This window comes from Coloeus monedula (genome assembly GCF_965178545.1).
Source record: "Coloeus monedula genome assembly, chromosome: 8".
Classification (NCBI taxonomy): domain Eukaryota; kingdom Metazoa; phylum Chordata; class Aves; order Passeriformes; family Corvidae; genus Coloeus; species Coloeus monedula.
This window is the reverse complement of record NC_138788.1, coordinates 18,182,350-18,203,169: the sequence shown is the minus strand read 5'-3', so window position 1 is coordinate 18,203,169 and position 20,820 is coordinate 18,182,350. Positions and strand designations below refer to the sequence as shown.

The following is a 20,820-nucleotide window of genomic DNA, read 5'->3' as shown; positions in this document are numbered from 1 at the left end:
TTATCTCAAAACTCTTTTTCTCTGTAAGATGTGCATTAAATCAGCTTACCTCTCGGTTTTGGTATTGTGGAGAGCAACAAGCTGACAGATACCACCTGCTCAGGCAGGAAATACTGATATCCATGTGAGGGAAGGAAGGCTGAGAAGGGAATATTAAAAGATCATCAGGTAAGATCACTTACTGGATATACACTCACAGCAGTAAGTCAGAAGTGGTTTGCAAGGGACATGCTTGAGTTCTTGTCCTATCATCCTTTAGAAAAACAGGAGAAAAATCATGAAAGATTGGTCTTCTGCCCTGTAGTAATTCCTTGTTCAAACATTGGATCTGTTCAGGGATTTCTGTAGGTCTAAAAGGAGTTATCCTGTGGAATACTGCTACTCTGCAGCTCTTCTGGAGGAGGGACCTGTTTGCAGGGGCAGTGACTAGAAGCCAAGTTCCTTGTGTGAGATCCAATAAAGCAGGGGCAGGAAGAAGAGAAAGCAGCCCTCCTTTCTTGTCAGAAAGCCCTGCCCATATGTTCCAAGATGAGAAGGTGGAGGAGTCCTCTTGAAGTGGTCTTCCTTCCCTGTACCCCCACCTTTGCAGGAGGCACTTTCTTGTTTTACTGTTTGTACAGAACAGGAGGTGGCTGAGAGTAGGTCTGTGATTGCAGTGTGGTGACACTGATTGCCTGCCTGGGCAGGAAGAGGTTAACCTTTCAGGGAACTTGGGAAGGGAGCCGGTCCCAAAGTCCAGACTTCCTCGCCACATGGCTGCTCAGGTTAGACTGTTTTGCAGAACTAAGTCAAAGGTGGTGTGGGAAACCAGAATTTTTAGAGATTACACGTTATGACAGCAAGAGAGTAACCATGTTTAAAACCACTGCACGCTGGTGAAAAATTCTGTCACGCTCTTGTAAGCTGTTGCAAATGACATGTTAACTTTGAAGAGCAAATTACCTTTAAATATTTACAAGGAGATCTTTTTCTAAGCAAAAGCCCTATCTTCACCTTTATACAGCTTGGAGAAAAAAAATGTAAAACTTCATTTATTTCCTTTCATAAAAGTTTAAAATTTAATTTTGGAGTAAGTATTAATATTTTTAGTATTGACATTTGTCATGTTTACTAGCTGTAGGTGGTTAAATGTATATTATATGTATTGTGCTAGCTTTCTTTTGTAAATAATTCAATCTCTCTATTGTGATATATGTATTTTCCCTTTATTATATGTATGAAATAATTTCTTCATGTGGATGATTCTTACAGAGCTGTAGTTCTTCCAGTACCTTTGCTGTACAACTGTGGTGTCAGCTGCTGAAATAATTCTTTGGCATTATATTTTTGGTAATGGGAAGAACCAACTTTTACATTGTTTGGCATGTGCTAATCAAAGTGTAGGCAAACCATCTTGGGGATTTGTTACCTGATTGAGTTAAGCTACAGATTCCTGGTCAGGCTTTGCCTCAAGTGGTTGGTGGCTGTTGTGCCTCTGTCTCCTCTGTGTTATGATTTACTTGGTATCTTTAATGCACAAGTTCATCATAGGGTTTGGAGAAAAATACGAGGGCAACATTAGTTATTTATTTTACTTTTACTTTGCATTTTTATATAAACTTTTTATATAAAATTTTTTAGTAAATAATTTAGTTGCCCTAAGCACATTTCTTTAGTGTTAGTGTAGGTAGTCTTAGCTAAAGAGGATAACAGTGGCATGGAGTGTCCAAAGAAGTGCAGGCGATGCAAAATATTCTTATGAGAACCACACCACGAGGGAATCTTCTGCCCCTAAAGTCATCTCCTTGACTCTCCACAAACGAAAGGCACGATGGGTTATCTGCCTGCTTGCTGTTGTGAGAATTGCCTGCTTGGTTTGGGGTCTTACAATAACATTACTGCTTTTCTTGTTATAAAACTAGTCAGTCTCTTTATACAGTTAGTTAGGGGAATTGGGAATCTGTCTGTTAAGCAAGATTTCTTGTGAAAGTTTGCTAAGAAATGTCTCTCCTGTCTCTGACACTCTTGTTTCAGGTCTTAACTTCGGTATAACTCCTTTAGTGCCGTCTTTGCCTGTGATAATTTTCCATTTTGAACGCCTTTCTTAGGTGAACATATTGCTTTTGGAATATCTTTGTTTTATGAAATATATGTACATAGTAAGGAATTTAAATCATCTATTGCTAAAAAAAAGAAGAGACTATAGCCCCCTATGCCAGTCCTGTTCTAGATTCTATCAAACACTTCAAGCAGCTGCCTTTGTGGATGGTGAAGTGTGTTGCTTGTAACAAGGAAACATGATCAAGTAAACTAACACAGAGGTGACAGCTGAACTTGTTCAGTGTTATTGAAGTGTTAAGGAATATTAAGGAATCACTCATCTATATAATGAAATCTGTTTTCTGTTGGTCTGATTCTGTGAGGTGGAGGTAGTTCGTAACGTTTCTCAGGAAGCTTGATAATAATCTGCTATGGAATGGCAAATGATGGTGTTTCTGTCGAAGATGATGATCACAAGTTTAACGAGGATGAAACACTGACTAAGTTGATTAGAAAACATAGTTTCTGAAAATACTGTTTTAAATAGCTCTTGTAAAGCATTTATATTACTTGAAAAAATTGCTGTGCAAGTGTAAGTTACCATTAATGTCTTAGCTTCCCAAGTATCTTAGGATCTCTCACTTATTTGAAAACAGTAGGAATGCTGACCAGTTTGGTTTTATATCTGCTAAAAGTCATTTTTCCCCCCTTTTTGCAGGTGAGATTAGTTTGGGGATGTGAATACAATGAGTGTAAACCAGCAAGCTCACACGGGGCCTCCTTACGGGCAACCTCAGCCTGGATATCAGGGATACCAGCAGCCTGCCTACGGAGCACAGTCATTGCCAGGGGTTCCTCAGTCACAGTATGGAGCTTATAATGGGCCGATGCCAGGATATCAACAGCCAGTCCCTCCACAAGGTACTGCTCAGTCAATACTTAATGAATGTGTGAATTGTGGCGTGGATGGATTTTCTGCTGTATACTTCCTATTATAAGTCTTCTTTTTTCTTGTGATAGCGATTATCTTTTTTTCTCTATGTAATTTGCATGATGCTAAAAATCATGTCATCACATATTCTGAAGTTGTTGTGCTGTCTCTTGTCCAGTTTATAGGGCTTACTCTTCTTTTGGTAGTACATAAAATTAGCGCGTTGAGAAACAGCCTGCTTTTTTCTCTATGTCCATGTCCTTATGTTACTGAAGCACCTGACTTAGAAGAGTCTTCCTGGTGAGGTTATGTCGAGAGGCAGCAGTTAGGGACTGTAACAGATTTATAATTGAGCCTGCCTTACATTATTGTGTAGAAAGATCTGCCCTCCATCCTGAAAGATTAAGACATACAACTCTAGGTAGAAAGCATATTTGGAGCTATTTTCTCTAATGTCTTTAAATTCAATAAAAAGTTTGTAGACACGTGGCAAGCTAATGTATTCCAGAATTTCACTGATTCTGCAGGATCATATCCCTTGTTATTTTTGTCTGTTAAAAAAAAAATAGAGTAATTCAACTTTTGATTTCCTGTTTTCAAAAGGAAGGCTGACTTTTATAAAGAACTTTGTGAGTCTTGGTTTTCAAGTACCTGAATTGCTTTGGGAAATCAATAGTGACTTTAACATGTGAAATGTAGAGTAGAAAATAACTATAGCTTTGAATACAAGTATGTCTGCCTTTTCAGATCGCAGGGATGAATTCAGTTTTGCTGAAATTAGCACAACATGAACTTAAAAATATTTGTTTAGGTTTCAGATGGGTGTTCTAAGGTAATTAGGACTATGCTGGTCATGCTAATCATCTCCGTACTATTCCCCCTGCAAGTACATCTTCAGTCTTTTGCAACTTCTTGAATTTTAACCCAGATTCAATGACGATAGAACAACCAAAGTGCCTCTAGTTGTCTTGAAATGAACAGAAATGGGGGACTGAAATTTGGGTGCTGAATAATTGCACTGTTGGATTTTTGTGTAGTTAGTAGAGTAGTGGAGTAAAAGAGTTGAGTGTGGTGTGGTAAAGAATGGGTTATTCAGTTGCTCCATCTTTCTTTTCTTTCCTTAATCCTCTTCCTCCCATGCTTTCAATAAATCTCTTCTAACAGCACTTTCTGAGAATTTTGAATTAATTTCACAAAGGGTTTGAATTCTATAAAAGTAATGAAAATCATCTCTAAGTGGAGAAAAGAAACCCTGCTTCCCGGGAAAACAGAGGCAGAGCTCAGCCACTGAGCACTCTTTTTGACTGCTCGCTGTAGCCATTGACTAGCTTGTGTTTTCTGTCCAATGGAAGGAATGGGGAGAAATTGTGCTTGCTTTAGTGAGGGAGAGAAGGGGATTCAAGAAGAAGAAAAATTAATCACAGATTTGGAAAAGTTGCATCAGTGCAGCTATTTATATAAAAGAGGTTTTGGCTGTTAGCAGTGTGAAGAGTGATTAGGGTGTTTGTGAAAAGAAACTGATGAGCATCTCCTATCAGTTACTTCAAGAATTTTCAGACTTTACAAGCCTGACAAGCATCTCTTTTTAAGGGAATTAACTTTTTTCTTCTGGATTATTTCTGGTTTGCCTTTTTTAATTTTGGAACAGTGGTTCCAAAATTAAGTGTGGTTCATGACAGCTCAGTAATGGCATACCTAGATACCTTGAAAACATTCATATACACTTGTGCAGATTAAAAATGCAGATTTTGTGCCAGTAATGATTGAAAGGTGATGTGACACTGAGGGCAACAAGCTGGTCTCATTTGAACAACAAAACTGTTTTGCACTACTCAGGTGGTGTCTCATATACTTTATTGTTATTATCAGGCAAAGGCCATCCACAGTTTGTGGGGATTTTTTTCCATCTTTTTTTCTGAGCCCATCATTCCTGGACTTAGCAGACTGTATTAAGGAAATCTCAGTTGTCAAGCTGTGCATTTTGGACCTGCTGTTTAGGATTCCTATCTTTAGAAGAAAGTAATGTAAAAATTCAGAGCACTAGCACAACAGCCAGAGGTTGACCTGTCAGTGGCTGCTGAGTATGAAATCCCTGTGGAAGAGGGAGTAAAATGAGCAACACATTATCAGAAACAGCAGACAGGTGATAGTAAACATAGTGACAGTTATCCTTTCTACCACCACACATAATGTTTACTGCAAGTCTTTGTGGCAAGACCTGTTGTAGCTGCATAATGTAGAGGTGAGAGAATTAATTTCAGAGGCAGGAATTTAGGAAACACTGAGGGGTAAAAGGAAAATGGCCAGTGTTATTCTGTAATCTCAAGATAGTTGTCTTAGGGATTTATTTTTAAAATAACAGTAAAATTGCTTGGAGGACTGAGTGAAGAAATGTTGGGAGCCAGTGCCATCCTTAGTCAGGGAGAGTTTTGCATCTGATTTATGTGGCAAACCCTGACTCTAACTAAATGGAATCATGGGAATGCTGTGGCAGTGATGTTAATCTTTCTGGGGACCAGAAGTGGAGTGCTGTGATGCTAGCTGAAAATAGTCGCTTCTTGTTACGAGAATAGTGAAAAAACCAGAACAATTTTGTCCTGGTCCTTTAGTCAGTCTATTGGTTTCCTTCAGATGAGGTCATGTGGTTAAAATGCAAACACAATTATCTGAATACCATTAACAATTAGACTGTGACAGGATCATTTTACATTAGGCTTAGTTTATGAAACTGTTAACATCTGTGTTAGTGTAAAGACTATATTTGTAATATGTTATGCATGGTAGAAGAGAGGAAGTGTAGCTTAAGGAACAAGGTGGTAGATGACATGAATTTTGTGTATATGGTATTTTCTGGACTGCAGGCTGTTCTCAGCATTGGAAAGGCTGTTTCTCAGTGCTTTCTCTCAGGCTTGATTTACTGGTGTATTCTGTCTTTCCAGGTTACTTTCCTTCCTTGGGGTTTCCTTCGAAGGGTTCTCCTGTATCTCTCAACTCTGACACTTCTCTTGCACCTAATTTCATAGGTAAATGGTGTTCTTTCTGTGGGAGTGTTTGTGCTGTGTCACTGCTTCTGTGCCAAGTTCTCCTTTAATATGGATACCTATCTCAAAGGTTGGGTACCTGATTGTTTAGGCAGAGGTGGGTGGGGCATTTCCTAATCTATTTGTAGGCAGCATTCCAAAAGCATAAATAGGATATGAAGAAATAACCCTAGTAGAAATCCCTTATGCATGCTGATTCATAGATAAAACTTGACTTGTGACTAATGTTTTCTGAAGTCTGATTTCAAAACCAGAATTGGCTCATTCAGGTTCTGTCAGGTACAACCCTTAGTTTAAAAGAACTGGGTCTCACACTTGAGAGGGAAAGTGAGGTTTGAAGGGATAGCATTGAAAATAAGTGAAAAATCTCCTCAGACCACCAGGAGATTGTTACTGGAAGTCATGAGATTTATGTAGCTTGTGCTTTTGTTTAAGGGAAAAAACAAGTTTTTGACTTTCTTGGCTATACTTAGAATTGAAATACATGCTAGGAATAATTACTTTTCCGAAAGCTGTGACTTGAAATAGGAAACGTCTTTTCACAACTAGCAATCAAAATGTAAGAATTAGAAATGCTGCAAGAAACCATATTGTACTTTTCCTTTTTTCTAACTAGTAGTATTTTGGAAGAACTATTTTTAGTGGTGTCAATTTTTTTTTGAAGATTAGGGTGTCAGAAGACCACCAAAGCCCACCTCAGGGCTTTGAGGAAAATCATAGGCATTTCCCATTTTGCTGTCAGTTACCTCCATTTTGAAGTCTTTAATAAGTAGGAACATCTCAAAGATGTTGGAAGGGGAACTTGAGGATTTGTCAAGAAAAATGAATATTAGGGTAATAAACCACTAGATACCTATACCTGTTCTAGTGATTTCTTATTCAGTGACCATTTGAGCAGTCTGTGGTTGGGGTTCCAGAAGTATACTTGTGATAAGAAGTAGAAAAAAAATACTTCCAAAGCTTTTTCTGAAGTAAACAATATTTGTCAAATGGTATGCCTGTTAAATTTGGGGGGGGGGGGAGGAATTTGACTTAATATATATAAAAAAAGTGTGTAGGATCCCTCCAGGAACTGGATTAAATATGCCTTCAAAGACAAAAGATAAGAAGGCCAAACAATTTACTATCAGAGGAAAGAAAATACAAAGTAGATGGCAAGAATCACAAAAGAAATACCCTACGAATAGTTAGAGATCAGGAAGTGCTTAGCCAGAGGAACAGTAAGATGAAGGTGCTGTAACAGTAGTTTAGAAAATACAAGATTAATGAGATTAAAATATATAAAAATAATAAATGTCTCTAGGAGTGATTAAATCCTGTTTTAAAATGAAGAGCAGCAGGAGGTTTAGTAATAAAGAAAAAACCCCAAGAAATTATCAGTTATTCATACAAGGTCTAGTTAATTCCTTCCTTGACTTTACATCCCCAGGTTTGCTAAGAATTGGATGTAGCAGCTAAGATAAAAATGTATGAGTTGAAACCTCATGCTTTAGGGTATAAATTACACTATAGAATTGAGAAATGGCTCCCCTTATTTCCTATTTTGTAATGGTTCCTCACAAGAAGGTTTCAGAATCCCTTTGAAATTTGCCATGCGGGTCACTGTCAGAGTGACACAACAGTGTGTGTGTGTGTGTGTGTGGCCCTGGTCTCATGGGGCAGTTTTAGCCATCTGTACTTAATGATACCCCATACATGAAATAGGTTCCCTTGTGGTTAACAGGCATGGGCATACAGTTGTTCTAATTACCAGCGTTGTTAATATAGTATTATTAAAAGAGAAGTTTATATTCTCTTTTTTGGAAGTACAAACTGCAGTTTGTCTGCTGGTATTGTATCCAACATTTTGTGGTCTGTGGAAAGACTGGTTTCTGAGGCAAATATGTTTAGGCTGTGACTGAACGAGCTCAGTCTGAAAGCTGGGAAAGTATTTGTGTCTCTACCCTGAGAGGCTGGAAAGAACAGTCTGTGGTGGCCCCCATAATGTTATATATAAATGCAGTAAATAATGTAGTTTTTGAAAACTGAATCTGCTTGCATAGCCTGCTTACCTTTGAGATAGGGAAAACTGACTGTAATGAACATTAGATTACATTGAATACTCTTCTTGGTTTAGAAAAAAGTAATTGGTCTTGGAGGGGAAAGGATTCGGTATCTTACTGACAGGGTAATTTTCTTCATAAAAGGTGAAGTTGTCTTTTGAAGACCCTTCACAGCACATATTTTCTGCTTGATCTATGTGGAGATAGTAACTAGTGACAGTGACTAAAATTATTTGTGCATAACTTATTTGTTGCTCTTGGAGTATTGTTACAGCAATTCTGCACTTGAATTTTTCATGGTAGTTGGTTCAAGCCCTTGTTTTTATAATTTGTGATGTTTTAATTTTTTTTCCCTTATGTTTGTAGGTTCCTTAAGAGCCCCGCCAACATCTGGAGCTCCGCCTCCAACCTCTGGAGCATCTCATCCTTCTGGCCACCTGGCATACAGTCAGTTTGAACATGGAGATGTGCAGAATGGGATTCCAGCCTCAGCAGCCCCGATGCAGAGGTGCATATGAGAAGAGTGAATTATAACAAAATCCTGCCTTGGTAGACCTGTGCTAGGTCTAGACTTTTTAGATCTAAGTCAAACTAAATACTTTTGGGTTTTGTGGTGGACATTGACTTTCTTCATTGCTTTGTTATTGTTTTGGAGAAACATTTTGCCACAGGGGTATTTGTTAGTGAGTATATATGGAGATAAAAAACTTGTGGAAGGATATGAGCAGATGTCAATGACTGATGAAAACCTCTTCTCCTCTTAAGACATTCTTTGTGGTAGTCATTTTCCCCTAAAAAAAATCTGATGCCCATGGTCTGTCTTGTATTAAACCAATTGCATCCACACAACTGTAGTATTTGTTCCTTGGCAGTGTGAAATTATCTCTGGACCACGTGGCTGTCTTTAGTGGGTAATGTCTTCATATTGATTCTGGGTCCTCTTCTGTCCTTTATGGATCCCTGAGTTACTGTCGTCTAAGGCTCTTCAGCATCTTTTCCAGAAAGATACTGCCGTGACCTCTGTGGTGAAAGTGGCAATAGTCCCAGAGGGTTCAAGTCTTTTGGGTGGCAGAGCATTCTTACATAGCCATGCAGGCCTTACTGTTGCTCACCCTATAGACTGATTTGTTGCGATAACTGAGATGGAATTAGCAAAAACATAGCATTTGTATTTTAAGAGCTAGTAGGATTTTTTTGGGGGGGTGAAAAGGATTCAGATTCATGCAGGATATGTAATTATTTTTCCAAAACTGAGCTACAGTGTTTCATGTAAATATATGAGACCCAGGTAGTATTTGTGGTAGAACAATTTTAAAAGGCGCAGAGAATTGTAACTTCTATAATGAAGAATCAGTTAAGTTTGTCATCTTCCCTCTCAGGCCACCTGCTTCTCAGCCGTTTCTGCCAGGCTCAGCACCCACGCCTGTCAGCCAGACATCTACGTTCCAGCAATATGGGCCCCCCCCAGCCAGCGTGCAGCAACTCAGCAATCACATGGCAGGGATGACAATTGGCAGCACTGCAGCCTCTGCTCCTCCCCCAGCTGGACTGGGCTATGGTAAGGTTTCCTGACTACAGAAATATGCTATTGATTTTCATTTTTGCTAGTAATTTCATAAAAGATTTTTTCTTGTCAGTGATTCATTACCATATGGTTATGGGAGTTCTCTGAGTGTTGACATCTGCCATTGTAAACAGTACTTTTCTTAACTAAAAAGGTCATAATTGGGGAAAATAGAATTGAGACTATTGTAGGGGACAGTGCTGGCACTGCTGGACATGAATAACAAAGGAGGATAACAACATTGATCCTCAACTAGGTGAATCTTGAGAAACACAAAATGGTCTACCCCAAAGTTGTCTGTTGGAGAGTCTACATGTCTTGCCACTGTTGTGCAGCAGCCCAGTAAAAAAAAAAAAAAAAAAAAAGAAAGGAAAAAGGGCCTCGTAAATGTAAACCACAAAGGGCTGAAAATACTCTGAATGATTGTGTGAAGGGTTCTGCTGGAAGTCAAGAAAAAGCTTACTTAAACAGTAGAAACTGAATTAACAGTAAAAACTGAATTTAGATACTTTGTTCTATGGTATTAGTTCTACAGTCTCACTGCTGTAGATTCGAGGGCTTTTTAAATTGGAGACTAGAGTTTTGTCCTTATTATGTGTAAGCTGGTCTGACTATTTAAAAATTGTTTTGCTAAAGTACTTTTTAACAAGCATCTCATAAGTCAGATTTTATAGGAAAATTACAAGTAGGTAGGGGATGCAGATTTCCTTGGCCTTTTGGCAATGTGTTTGTTAAAAATTATTCTCAGAAAGAGTACAGAGCTGCTAGTTTCATGCTATTAAAACCACAAAGCTCAAAACCATTATTGATATACAGGCTCCAACTGAGTGTGGGGTTTCAGATAGAAACTTAGTTCAAGAAATTCATGGATAGACTTGTGGTGGTTCATGTTTTGCTTATTCCTGGCTTTGCCCTTTTTTACTGGCCTTGAATCTTGAAATGTATTCTGATTATGTAAAATAAGCAGCTCAGACTTAGAGAGAGAAGGCAATGAAAGAACTATCAGGTTTCAGGTCCCCTGAAAGAGCTTCAGCTCTCTGATCAATCTAGGAGGATGGTTACTTAGGATTTGTCTCTGCTAGTACTGGTAAGTTCACCTGAAGATGAGAAAGTGGTAGACTTACTCAGGTGATGTGGAGCAAATGGGTTTTTCTTGCGTCTTAATTGTCTTGAGGATAGGAGAAAATGATGTTATATCTTTTATTTTCTTACCAGGTCCCCCAACATCAGTTCCCCCAGTCTCAGGAAGCTTTAGTGCAACAGGATCTGGTCTCTACACACCTTATAGTACGAGCCAAGGACCCCCTCCTACCAGTGTGTCTCAGGGTCTTCCTTTGGCACAGCCTCCGTTTCCTGGTCAGACAGTATCAACTCAGCGCCTACCTACTCAAGTTCCTGGTTTTGCCCCACCTCCCCCTTCTACAGGGGTTGGACCTTCCTCTTACCCTCCTACCACAGGTGCTCCAAGGCCACCTGCCATTCCAGGCCCACCACTGCCTGGGCAGACAGTTGCTGGACCACCATCATCCCAGCCTAATCATGTATCCTCACCACCACCTCCATCAACTATGGCAGGGCTGCACCCTGGGCCTCCCATGGGTGGTCTCCATGGACCATCTCCTCCCACTCATCCTCCTCAGCCAGGATACCAAATGCAGCAGAATGGTGAGTATTCCTGGTATAGGAATTTTAAGTTATGTGTTCTTTGTATGCTGCAAACTGAGAACTAGATTTCGGGTTGTCACTTGTGGGCTCCTGGCTGCACATCAAAGCTTCCATTTTGTTTCCCTGTGCTCATGTCTAAGATAATATCATGTGTCATTCTAAGATATTTTATAATACAGGTGTTAATAAGATTAACTAAAGGAATCTAGCTTACTTGGGCAAAAAAGTGTTTAGCAATTAGTGCCATAATACTACCAGAATTTGTGATCAAAATTTTATTATGGACTCTAATTTGATGTCTGAAACCTCACCTGTTCAAAAATAGACATCAGAAATACCGAAAAGCCTTATTTTATACTTCTTAAATTTGTGACTATTGTGCATATGTAATGTGTATGAGAGGAGTTGTTAAACATTGAAAAAGGAGTTGTGTGTTTTCTCCTTTAATTCGCATAACCATATTTTTCTCCCTTGTAGAAGCTTGCACATCTTAAATGTACTTAAAAGTAAGACCAGTTAAGCTTTCTGTATTCAAACCAGTTTTCACTGGTTTTTAATCAATAACACAGATAGCTGGGATAAAGTAATCGTGCAGCTTTGCACAGCTGGACAGGTAAATTGCTTAAAAATATCTGTTCAAATTCCTATGAACTGTAAAAATACAAATCATGCTCTTACTCTGTAAGTGACTGGAATTGTCTAAAATAATATGAAATAGCTTGAGGTAGTTACAAAACAAAAGCAAAAATCACACATTAGCCTATTATTGTAATTTCAGACGAGCCAAAACTGCCCAGGGGAACTCCTTGCAGTTCTTTAATTTAAAGAATTAGGGATCATCCACTGGCTTATTTGGCTGTTCTGTGTGCACTTTCTGTTAGACAGTTCTGCAGGTAAATGTTCATAGTGCATGATCTTAATGCGCATTGTAATGAACAATTACAAACTCTAAAAATAGTTACAGTAGTGTGCTGGTTTGGGCTGAGGTAGAGCTAATAGCCTAAAAACCTGTTTCCTTAAGTCTAGTTTTGAGGATTGTATCTATCAGTTTATTGGATAGTCGATAGAGATGTACCAGTCTAAGCTGAAACACTGTGATAAATATGTTTAATCGTAATTAATTGAAAAGCACATGACTTTATTTTTCTGGAGGATTTTTTTTTTTTTTAATGATGGCAGGAAATGTGGGAAGTGCCAAATGAGGAAATGCCTAATATTAAGCTGCTGTTTGATTCTGATGTTCTTTTCTTGTTAAGGTTCCTTTGGACAGGTGAGGGGTCCCCAGCCAAACTATGGAGGAGCCTATCCAGGAGCACCAAATTATGGAAGTCCGCCTGGACCACCACCTCCACCAAAACGCTTGGATCCAGATTCCATTCCCAGCCCTGTAAGCTTACTTGTTCTTACCAGTGTCAACTCTTCCATGGTGTCTTTGCATAAAACAGAACTGACAAAGACCAAAGCTGAAAACAGGTTTCTCATTCCAAGGAACATCAGTCTGTTTTCCTGCTTACATTTTTCTCTTCTATCCACCTTCAGTCTTTCGTGATGAATAAGCCCAGAGGCAGTATTTTTCTTGGTGACTAAAGAAAGGCACTGCATATGGAAATCACTGCTCTAATTCCTCAAGTCTTTTTCTGTACTGTGTTATCTTTTGAGAATCCTTGAGGGCTCTGATTAAACTTGTTTCTCCATTTTTGGAGTCTTGCATAATGACTTTCCAAGGTGAATTGATTTCAGGTTTTGAGGTGACAATCTGTGAACTGTATGATCCATGTTTAAAGTATGGTTAGTAGGAGGTGATTGTAGTGCTTTTCCTATAATCTGTCAAAAAGCTGGTTTGGTTTTTTTTGGGTCGTGAAGTCATGGTGCTACATCAGTCAAATATGAACAGCTTCTCAAACTGGGATTGTCTTTTAGAATGGAGGTTCTGAGACAGGATGAGCAGTTCTATCTAATGGTTAGCAATGATGAATAATACTAAGCCTTGTGATCTTATTGCCACTAGTCTACTGTGCTGTTCCTTTCACTGCTGCTGATGCTGTTTCTGTACTTCAAAACTATGAAGAGAATGTAGTCTTGAGTTATATCTTAGATCCGAACTGATGTTATTCAGAAGGTACTTGTATTTAAAAAAGATTACCTGTTTAGATTCCAGGTTTACGTAAAACTTACTACTGTGTTTTTTCATAGAATATAAGTCTTTAATTGCTTGTCTGCCTCTCTTCTCTTCCACTAAATGAAATCTCAAATAGCTTGTGTCAGTTGCCTTCATGTTAGCATGTTCTTAAAGCATAAAAATCCCCAGTTTCTAACCAAAATGAGCAGGTGAGCCACTGCCTCCATTAGCAACGTGTCCAGAGCCAAGCCAAATATCCCAGCAAGACTGGTTTTGGAATCAATGTATGCTGCAGAAGCTGATGTGTCCTGTTGCATGAAACAGTATCTAAATGTATCTAATTCCAGTGCTACAGGTTTGGGTAGAAAGAAGTAACACTGTTACTTTTTGGTTTATTATTCTCTTTTCTTTCTTTTCTTTTTTTTTTTTTTTTTTTTGTGGCGCTCTTATTTTTCATTAAAAAAAAAAAAAGCAACTAAATGAGCTGCCACCCCAGCAGAAACCCAGACACAGAATAGACCCAGATGCAATTCCTAGTCCAGTAAGTGCTGTATATATGTCAATTGTAGTCTGTTTGTTGGTGACCATCTGTGCATGCCTGAAACCTGAACTTCACCTTGCTAACCCTCCATCATTAATCTTTTACCCTTTCCTTGCTGTCTTCTGCTTGCCTGATCAAAATGAGTAACATTACACCACATGAGGTTGTTAAAATCTTCTGTGATGAATGGTGGCACAATAGAAAGCAGTTTTCAGAAACAGATCATGAAGAATGTCTCCCCTTCACTTTCTTTGATCTTTAGGATATTGCCTTCATCAGATTCCCACTGGCATTTTCAGTGTAAGCTAGCAGTATAATTGTCCATACAACGTGTGTCTCATGTCAGCATGCACACAGCATGAGCTGTTGTAGCCGTGTTTTCTACCGTGTTTTGATCAGAATTTGATTACTGTTATTGTTGATATACCAGTACTGGGCCAGTGCTCTGGAGTTCTAAAATTGAAGATGAATGGGAGTTTTTTTAATGTTAATTCCTGATACAAATCTTTTAGTAGTTTAGTATGAGGCATGGGGAGCTATAAACATTCTCTCATTATCTGTGCTCATGTATAACCATTAAATTTTGAATTTGAAAATTTAATGTGTATGTTGGAGAATCTTACCTAAAGAAAGAAAGAAAAAAGCAGCTACCTTTTGGATTGGAAGAAGAAAAAAAACAACTTTTGGCTTTTTGTTACCCTTTGTCACTTCTTCTTCATGTAGTCAAAGTTTATCATTTAACAGGTACCAGTGGTGAGATCAACGTCAGTCAGCCTGTAGAACTTTGAACGGAACTAGATTTATTCTAGAGTAGTCATTGTCTGAAGCTATGGGAGGCTCTCTGCTTGGCAGCTTGCAATCTGTAGTGAGAGAGTGGAAGTTCTGCCATGCAAACTTCTGCATTTCAGAATTTAGGCAAAGGCAGGTGTGTTTGATGGCAAATAAGAGTAGAAGAACGGTTTCTAGCTTTAATTCTTTCATCCAGTTACCACTGTGGAAATGTAGTTTGAACTGTGTACGAGTACAAATGTCAGTGGATATTTTAGTAAAGCAAAACTATTTAATACATTTCCATGATCTTAAGCAAATTTGCAGTTGTAAAGAATTTGAAATACTAAGAAATTTAAGATTTTTACAGGCTTTGAAGTTTGATTCATTGACAAGTCTATTAAATTTTCAATTTCCACATTCCCAGAATTCAAATCGCAAACCCTTGAGCACCACAAAGTAATGAATATTTCCACCTGAGCTTGCAAGCCATATGTCTTTAGGCCAGGGTTGAAGTGGTTAGAAGTAAAGGCATACTATGAAAACAGTGGGAACATAAGAGAAAGAAAAAGCCAGGTTGCCTCTAGAACTTCAGCTTGAGGATTATAGAAGCTTATAATTCTATTTGACTAGAACCATGCAGGGGAATACTACCAAAAATTCCTTTCTTGATCTGAGTTTGGCTTTTATGAGTTCAGATCAGACTTTAAAACACAAAATATGCTGCAACTAAGAACACTTGGGGAAAATATACTATTTGCAGCTTGTAATTTATTGTTAGTCATTAAGTACTATTTGAAATCAAACTGAGAGGTGACTGCTTGACAAAATTTACTTGCTCTTCTTATTTTTAGAGATAGTAACGTTTGCCTCAGGTCCCCTTTTCACTGTGTTAGAGATTTTTTATTTTGCAGTACTTGGAAATCAAGCCTCCAAATAATAGCATGGTGTTTTCCATCACAGATTCAAGTGATTGAAGATGACAGAAATAACCGTGGGTCAGAACCATTTGTCACTGGAGTGAGAGGGCAGGTCCCACCTCTTGTAACTACAAATTTCTTGGTCAAGGATCAAGGTAAACTATTTTTCTTTTCCTAAACAAACAAACAAAACACAAATCCCAAAGAGTCAGTGACAGAACCATATCTTTAAAGGACATGTGTTTTACCAACAGAGGCTTAGTTTCAGGTGCTGTGTTGATTTGATGTCAGTTTAGATTATCCTGATTGTGTGGTAGCTAGTAACCAACTTGCAGGTAAAAAATGTTTTCCAAGGCAGATACCTAGGACCAGCATTAGCAGAGATATCAGAAAGCAGCAAATGAAGCCTCTTCTTTAGAACTTTATAAAATACACTTAAGAACTGAAATCTACTAGCAACATTGTTAGAATTGGACTGACAACTGTATTTTTTAAAATTAAGAGGGATGTAAGTTGGTCTGAGAGCTCCATAGAGAAAAGATGTTTCATCTTTTAATCTCTGACACTTTGAGTTTTAAAGTTCTGGAAAAAACTTCAGAATCTGATTCTATGATCAAGTATTTTACTCTTCAGCCAAAATTACAAAACAAAATAGTATAAATGTTTGAGTAGAGTTTTCTGTCTACATTATATTTTAGTCTGTGAATACAGTGAAACAGAAATGCCTTTTAATAGGTTTAGGTTGACCGGGAGTCAAGTTCATTTATTTTAAGGTCTTTTATTTTATGTAGTTAATCATGAAGAGGTATTTTATTTGGAATTCAAGTTTTCCATAGATTGAACCTGAATGTTTAGGTAAGCTCTTAGTGTCTGTGGCTTAACAACACAACTTAAGGTATTTTTGTTTCTGTTCTTGAATATAAACTTAATTTGCTCTGAAATTTATGGGGTTTTTTAATTTGTTCCCCAGGTAATGCAAGTCCCCGCTACATCAGATGCACTTCTTACAATATTCCCTGCACCTCTGACATGGCCAAACAATCCCAAGTTCCCCTGGCTGCCATCATAAAGCCGCTGGCTACTCTGCCACCGGAAGAGGTGAGAACCCTGGGTAGAGTTGTGTGCCCTGTGCACGCTCAGCAGGAGAATGCTCTCAGGTGTCAACATTTAACACATATGTTTAGAAGGCATATTTAGGTAATGAAGACCAGGTAAACATTGATTCTCCAACAGGTGTGCAGTAGAGATCTGTAAAGCAGAAGAATGTTGTGTTTAAAGTTTTTAATATTTTGATGGCCATGATAATTTCAGCTTTTTTGCCGTAGCTGTCAAGCACTGTCACTAAATGACCAAAATACTAGGATGGTCATAAAGGCATCCCCTTCCAGCTGATCTCAGTTTCTTTCTTGGTATAAAGTATTTAAATGGTTGCTGATCACAGGTAATAAATCTTTTCTAGAATGCCAAGTTGTGGAATTGGATGAGAATTTATGAAACAGCACTGGTTAAGCTGTTTAATATGGATGTACATGCACAGCACTGTGTGGGATGACAGCACAACACTGAGTACTGGGCACTGCTGAGCTGCACTTGTATTTCTGCCCTTTCTCTCTGCAGCACTTACTTCTCTCTAGGTGTAGTGTGTGGCTGTTTAGCCTTTTACCCACTCATGTTTGGTTGCTGAGAATTTGAAAGCTCAGAAACTTTTACAGAGTTTGACGTTTTTTTAAGTAGTCTAAATACTCTGGCTACTGTGTAGTGTTTGCCTGCTTGGAGCAGTGACATAAAGACAAACAGGCTTGTTAAATTTGAATACATACGTCTGCAGTATTCTGTGCCCTGCTAAACCTAAGGGTAGCATCTGCTGAGAAAAGCCATTTCCTCTGGTCTAAGGGTTCTTTTAAGGTTTTCCTGTTCCATTTCATTAGTGTTCCTAAACTATGGTTTGAATTTTAAAAAGTGGTTTATGATAAAACTGATCTGTGGCTGAAGTTTAAAAGAAACACAATAGGAGAATGAGGTCTTACTTGGGAAACTTGGAGGCTTGTGAAGTTACACATTTTTAGCAAAACTTTACAAATAATAATTGTTTGGTCTCCTGATGTGTTTATGCTTTGAACAAACACTTGTGGTGTCCAAAAAAAAAAAAAAGGCTAGGATTGGAAAATTGCCCTGGAGACCAGTCAGCTTCTAGTATTTGGAAGTTCTTTATGGCAAGGGAAGACTGACTGTGGAGGGGCCCTTCCAACAGATGAAGACTCAGCTGTTTAGAGCAATAAGACTGTAAATAGAACTAAAGCTTCACATATGAGAGGATAAATGTTTTGTGAAAATAATATCTTATGAAACTATAGCATTCAGATAAATTTATGATATTTCGTAATCCAGGACCTTTGCCTTAGGTTATGCACTGTTCAGGAAACCAAACTTGAGGCTTTGGAAAGAAGTATCTGTCTTCTGGGACTAAGTGGTTAATGACAAGTTATGTATAGTGCTGCCTCTTTCCAGCACCCTTGTAGTTTGTTTGCATGTTACAGAGGGGAGGCTGAGGAAAAAAAAAATTGTGTTGAAGTACAATACCAACATTGCCTGCCAGTCAGAAAAGTTGGAAATTTTTTTCCTCTGCAGAGGTCAGCGTGGCCTATAGGAAATGAGAAATGCTGGCTGCAAAACCATTGTACTGTCATTAAATGATTAGTGGGGTTGAATGAAAAGACATAACACATCTGTGGCATGAAGAGGAAAGTGACTGGAGCATTTGCTCATCTTCTGATCAGTGAATATGTTGTCTCTTAAAAATGAGCATAGATTTAAGGTAACAGAGAGTTAAGACCAGACACCTTTATTGGCAGAAAATTTAAAAACAAGTAGTTATATTTTTGAGCTAAGTTTTTAGTTACAAAAAGTGCTTTGAACTATGAATGCAGCTTATAACTTTCATGAGTTCTGTCTCAATAATTTTAAAGTGCTTCCTGCTTGTTCTGATGTTGAGAAGTTGCCAAGTATCTTATTCTGGTTTGGGTGCAGAAAGAGCATATTATAAGTAACAGTTGAAAAATGGTGTCACTATATAACAGTTTTGAGGACTTGCTGTACGGTGGGGTCAAGACAGTAAGAACTTGTGGTTATAATGCATTTCATGATAGAGTTCAAAAATAAGTCTTACCAGATGGAATTTTTTACGGTAGATACTGTGCATTCCATATAGTCAAGAATATAATGACTGGCTTTGCTTTTGTTAAAAAGCTTGCTTTTTACAAGGGGAAGAGAGAAGGGTGAAGAGTCACTTTCAGTCTTCCGTGTTCACTTCAGATATATCTGGCAGTGCATTGTGGTCATGTTCTTCAAGCTACTGGCTACGTGGGAGAGCCCATTGATGACTCTAGCGTGCAGAGTACTGCTGTGCTAGAGCTTGAATTGAAAAGCACTTAGGAAATACTTGTTCAGGCTTCCCACCTCCCCTGCACTCTTTCCCACAATGCTATATCTTATGCCATGTACAGGGAGATAGAAATGACCACACAATGCAGAGCTTAAAACTTTCTCATCATGGTGTGACCCTTCTCTTCATGTTTTTCTCTCTTGCTTCCACAGACCCTTCCTTATTTGGTAGACCATGGAGAATCCGGTCCTGTCCGATGTAATAGGTGCAAAGCTTACATGTGCCCTTTTATGCAATTCATTGAAGGTGGAAGGAGGTTCCAGTGTTGTTTCTGCAGCTGTGTCACTGAGGGTAAGGTTTCTTCTGGAAACCACTCTTTGGGCTCTGCTGGAAAGGTCTTTGAACAAGATGCAGGCAAATAAGTCTTTATCAAGTTACGATCATTTATAAGGAATACTGTGATTTAATACGTGTCTAGTCTTGTAAAAAATTATTGTAAGGCATGTTCAGTGTTCATTTCTGAAATTGTGTTCAAATAGGTGCTTATGCACTGTAGTAGTGTAGCAAATTTTTAATACGATGTATTTGTAGCATAATGCCTGGTGGTTTGAAAGACCGTTGTATTTTCTTAGGATATTTCAAAAGGATGGGATTTTTTAACAGACTGAGATACAGATCTAGTCTGTAGCATGTGTTAGAATTTTTTTTCTCACAAAGCCTTTTTTTGCCTCACAAACATTCCTTAGAGGTGAGATTGCAGTTAAATCTGCTACAGCTGAAAAGGAGTTTTCAGTACAGGCCAGTTAATATTAGTTGCTCTTCTAAATTAGTACAAAACGTGCTTCATTTTAAGCAGAAGTCACAATGGGCTGCTCACAGCATGACATTTGTAGTTTTGAAGGCACAGTGGAATGTAAGGTACAACAAACCTTATGAGGACGTTTTCAGTGTTCCATTTGGTAGATTTTAATGGACTGTTCTTACCACCTCAATTATGCTTTACAAGTGTTTGTACTAGCCAAAATGGGGATTAGAAATGGCCAACTTTAAACACCAATTTTGTCTGGTGATTTTCTGCCTGCATACATTCCTGGTCCTTCTCACTGAGCAACTGTATGTACCTTTAACAACTGAGCAAAGGCAGAAAAGGGAGGGATGCTGAGAGACAGCTGATGAAAGCAATACTCTGAAAACACAATGTAGTTGTACCTAAAAGTTGAGAACAATTTTTGTTTTCTCTCCAAAAATCATCAGGCAATTATCTTATATGGGATGTGTACTTGGGAACAAGAGTGATAGATGCTTATATATAGTCTTAGTGATATCACTTTGTTTTCTTTTGAACTTTTTAAACTTTAAATGTTTAAAATAGTTTAAATATGGTGAATACTGTCATTCCAGGTAATCTCATTTTATTCTCCCCTGGAGCTATATAGACAGCTATATAGAGCTATATAGACAGCTGTAGCTGCAATGCGTTTTGTCACCGGAGCAGTTCTGCAGGAGGGAGTGTCTGTCATGGTAGTTCTTGGGGCACAAGGGAAATACTTGTTTCTGCAGCTGACTTTTGTAGGCAAAAATTCAGCTTAACTCCCATTTTATTTTCTGATACCTCATGCCAGCACAAAAGTACTGGGTGCTGGGCATGTGGTTATACTTCTGTTCCTCCTTCTTAATCCACTGTAAGAAGTACTCTGTCTATTGTGATAAAAAGATTATGGGAGTCTCTGCATGCGAGAGTGCCTGGAGGCTTTACTCTTGTGCAGCATGGGAAGGGAAGGAAAAACTAACTCAAATAGCAGAATAAGGAGCTCAGTGTTTTAGTAAG

The 20,820-nt window shown here is 38.4% G+C and overlaps 1 protein-coding gene across 3 annotated transcripts in view; it reads left to right on the top strand.

The window, feature by feature from the left end:
• Positions 1 to 20,820, top strand: part of SEC24C (SEC24 homolog C, COPII coat complex component) — a 38,365-nt gene that overhangs the window by 4,839 nt on the left and 12,706 nt on the right. Inside the window, exons 2-11 of one of the 3 annotated variants that reach the window (XM_082285881.1) lie at positions 2,738 to 2,940; positions 5,890 to 5,973; positions 8,400 to 8,541; positions 9,413 to 9,591; positions 10,813 to 11,262; positions 12,519 to 12,649; positions 13,854 to 13,922; positions 15,654 to 15,765; positions 16,581 to 16,708; positions 19,205 to 19,343. In XM_082285881.1, the coding sequence (XP_082142007.1) occupies positions 2,766 to 2,940; positions 5,890 to 5,973; positions 8,400 to 8,541; positions 9,413 to 9,591; positions 10,813 to 11,262; positions 12,519 to 12,649; positions 13,854 to 13,922; positions 15,654 to 15,765; positions 16,581 to 16,708; positions 19,205 to 19,343 (1,609 nt within the window). In that variant the 5' untranslated portion in view covers positions 2,738 to 2,765. The remainder of the gene's footprint in view (positions 1 to 2,737; positions 2,941 to 5,889; positions 5,974 to 8,399; positions 8,542 to 9,412; positions 9,592 to 10,812; positions 11,263 to 12,518; positions 12,650 to 13,853; positions 13,923 to 15,653; positions 15,766 to 16,580; positions 16,709 to 19,204; positions 19,344 to 20,820) is intronic. The other 2 variants (XM_082285883.1, XM_082285882.1) reach the window with 2 other exon arrangements.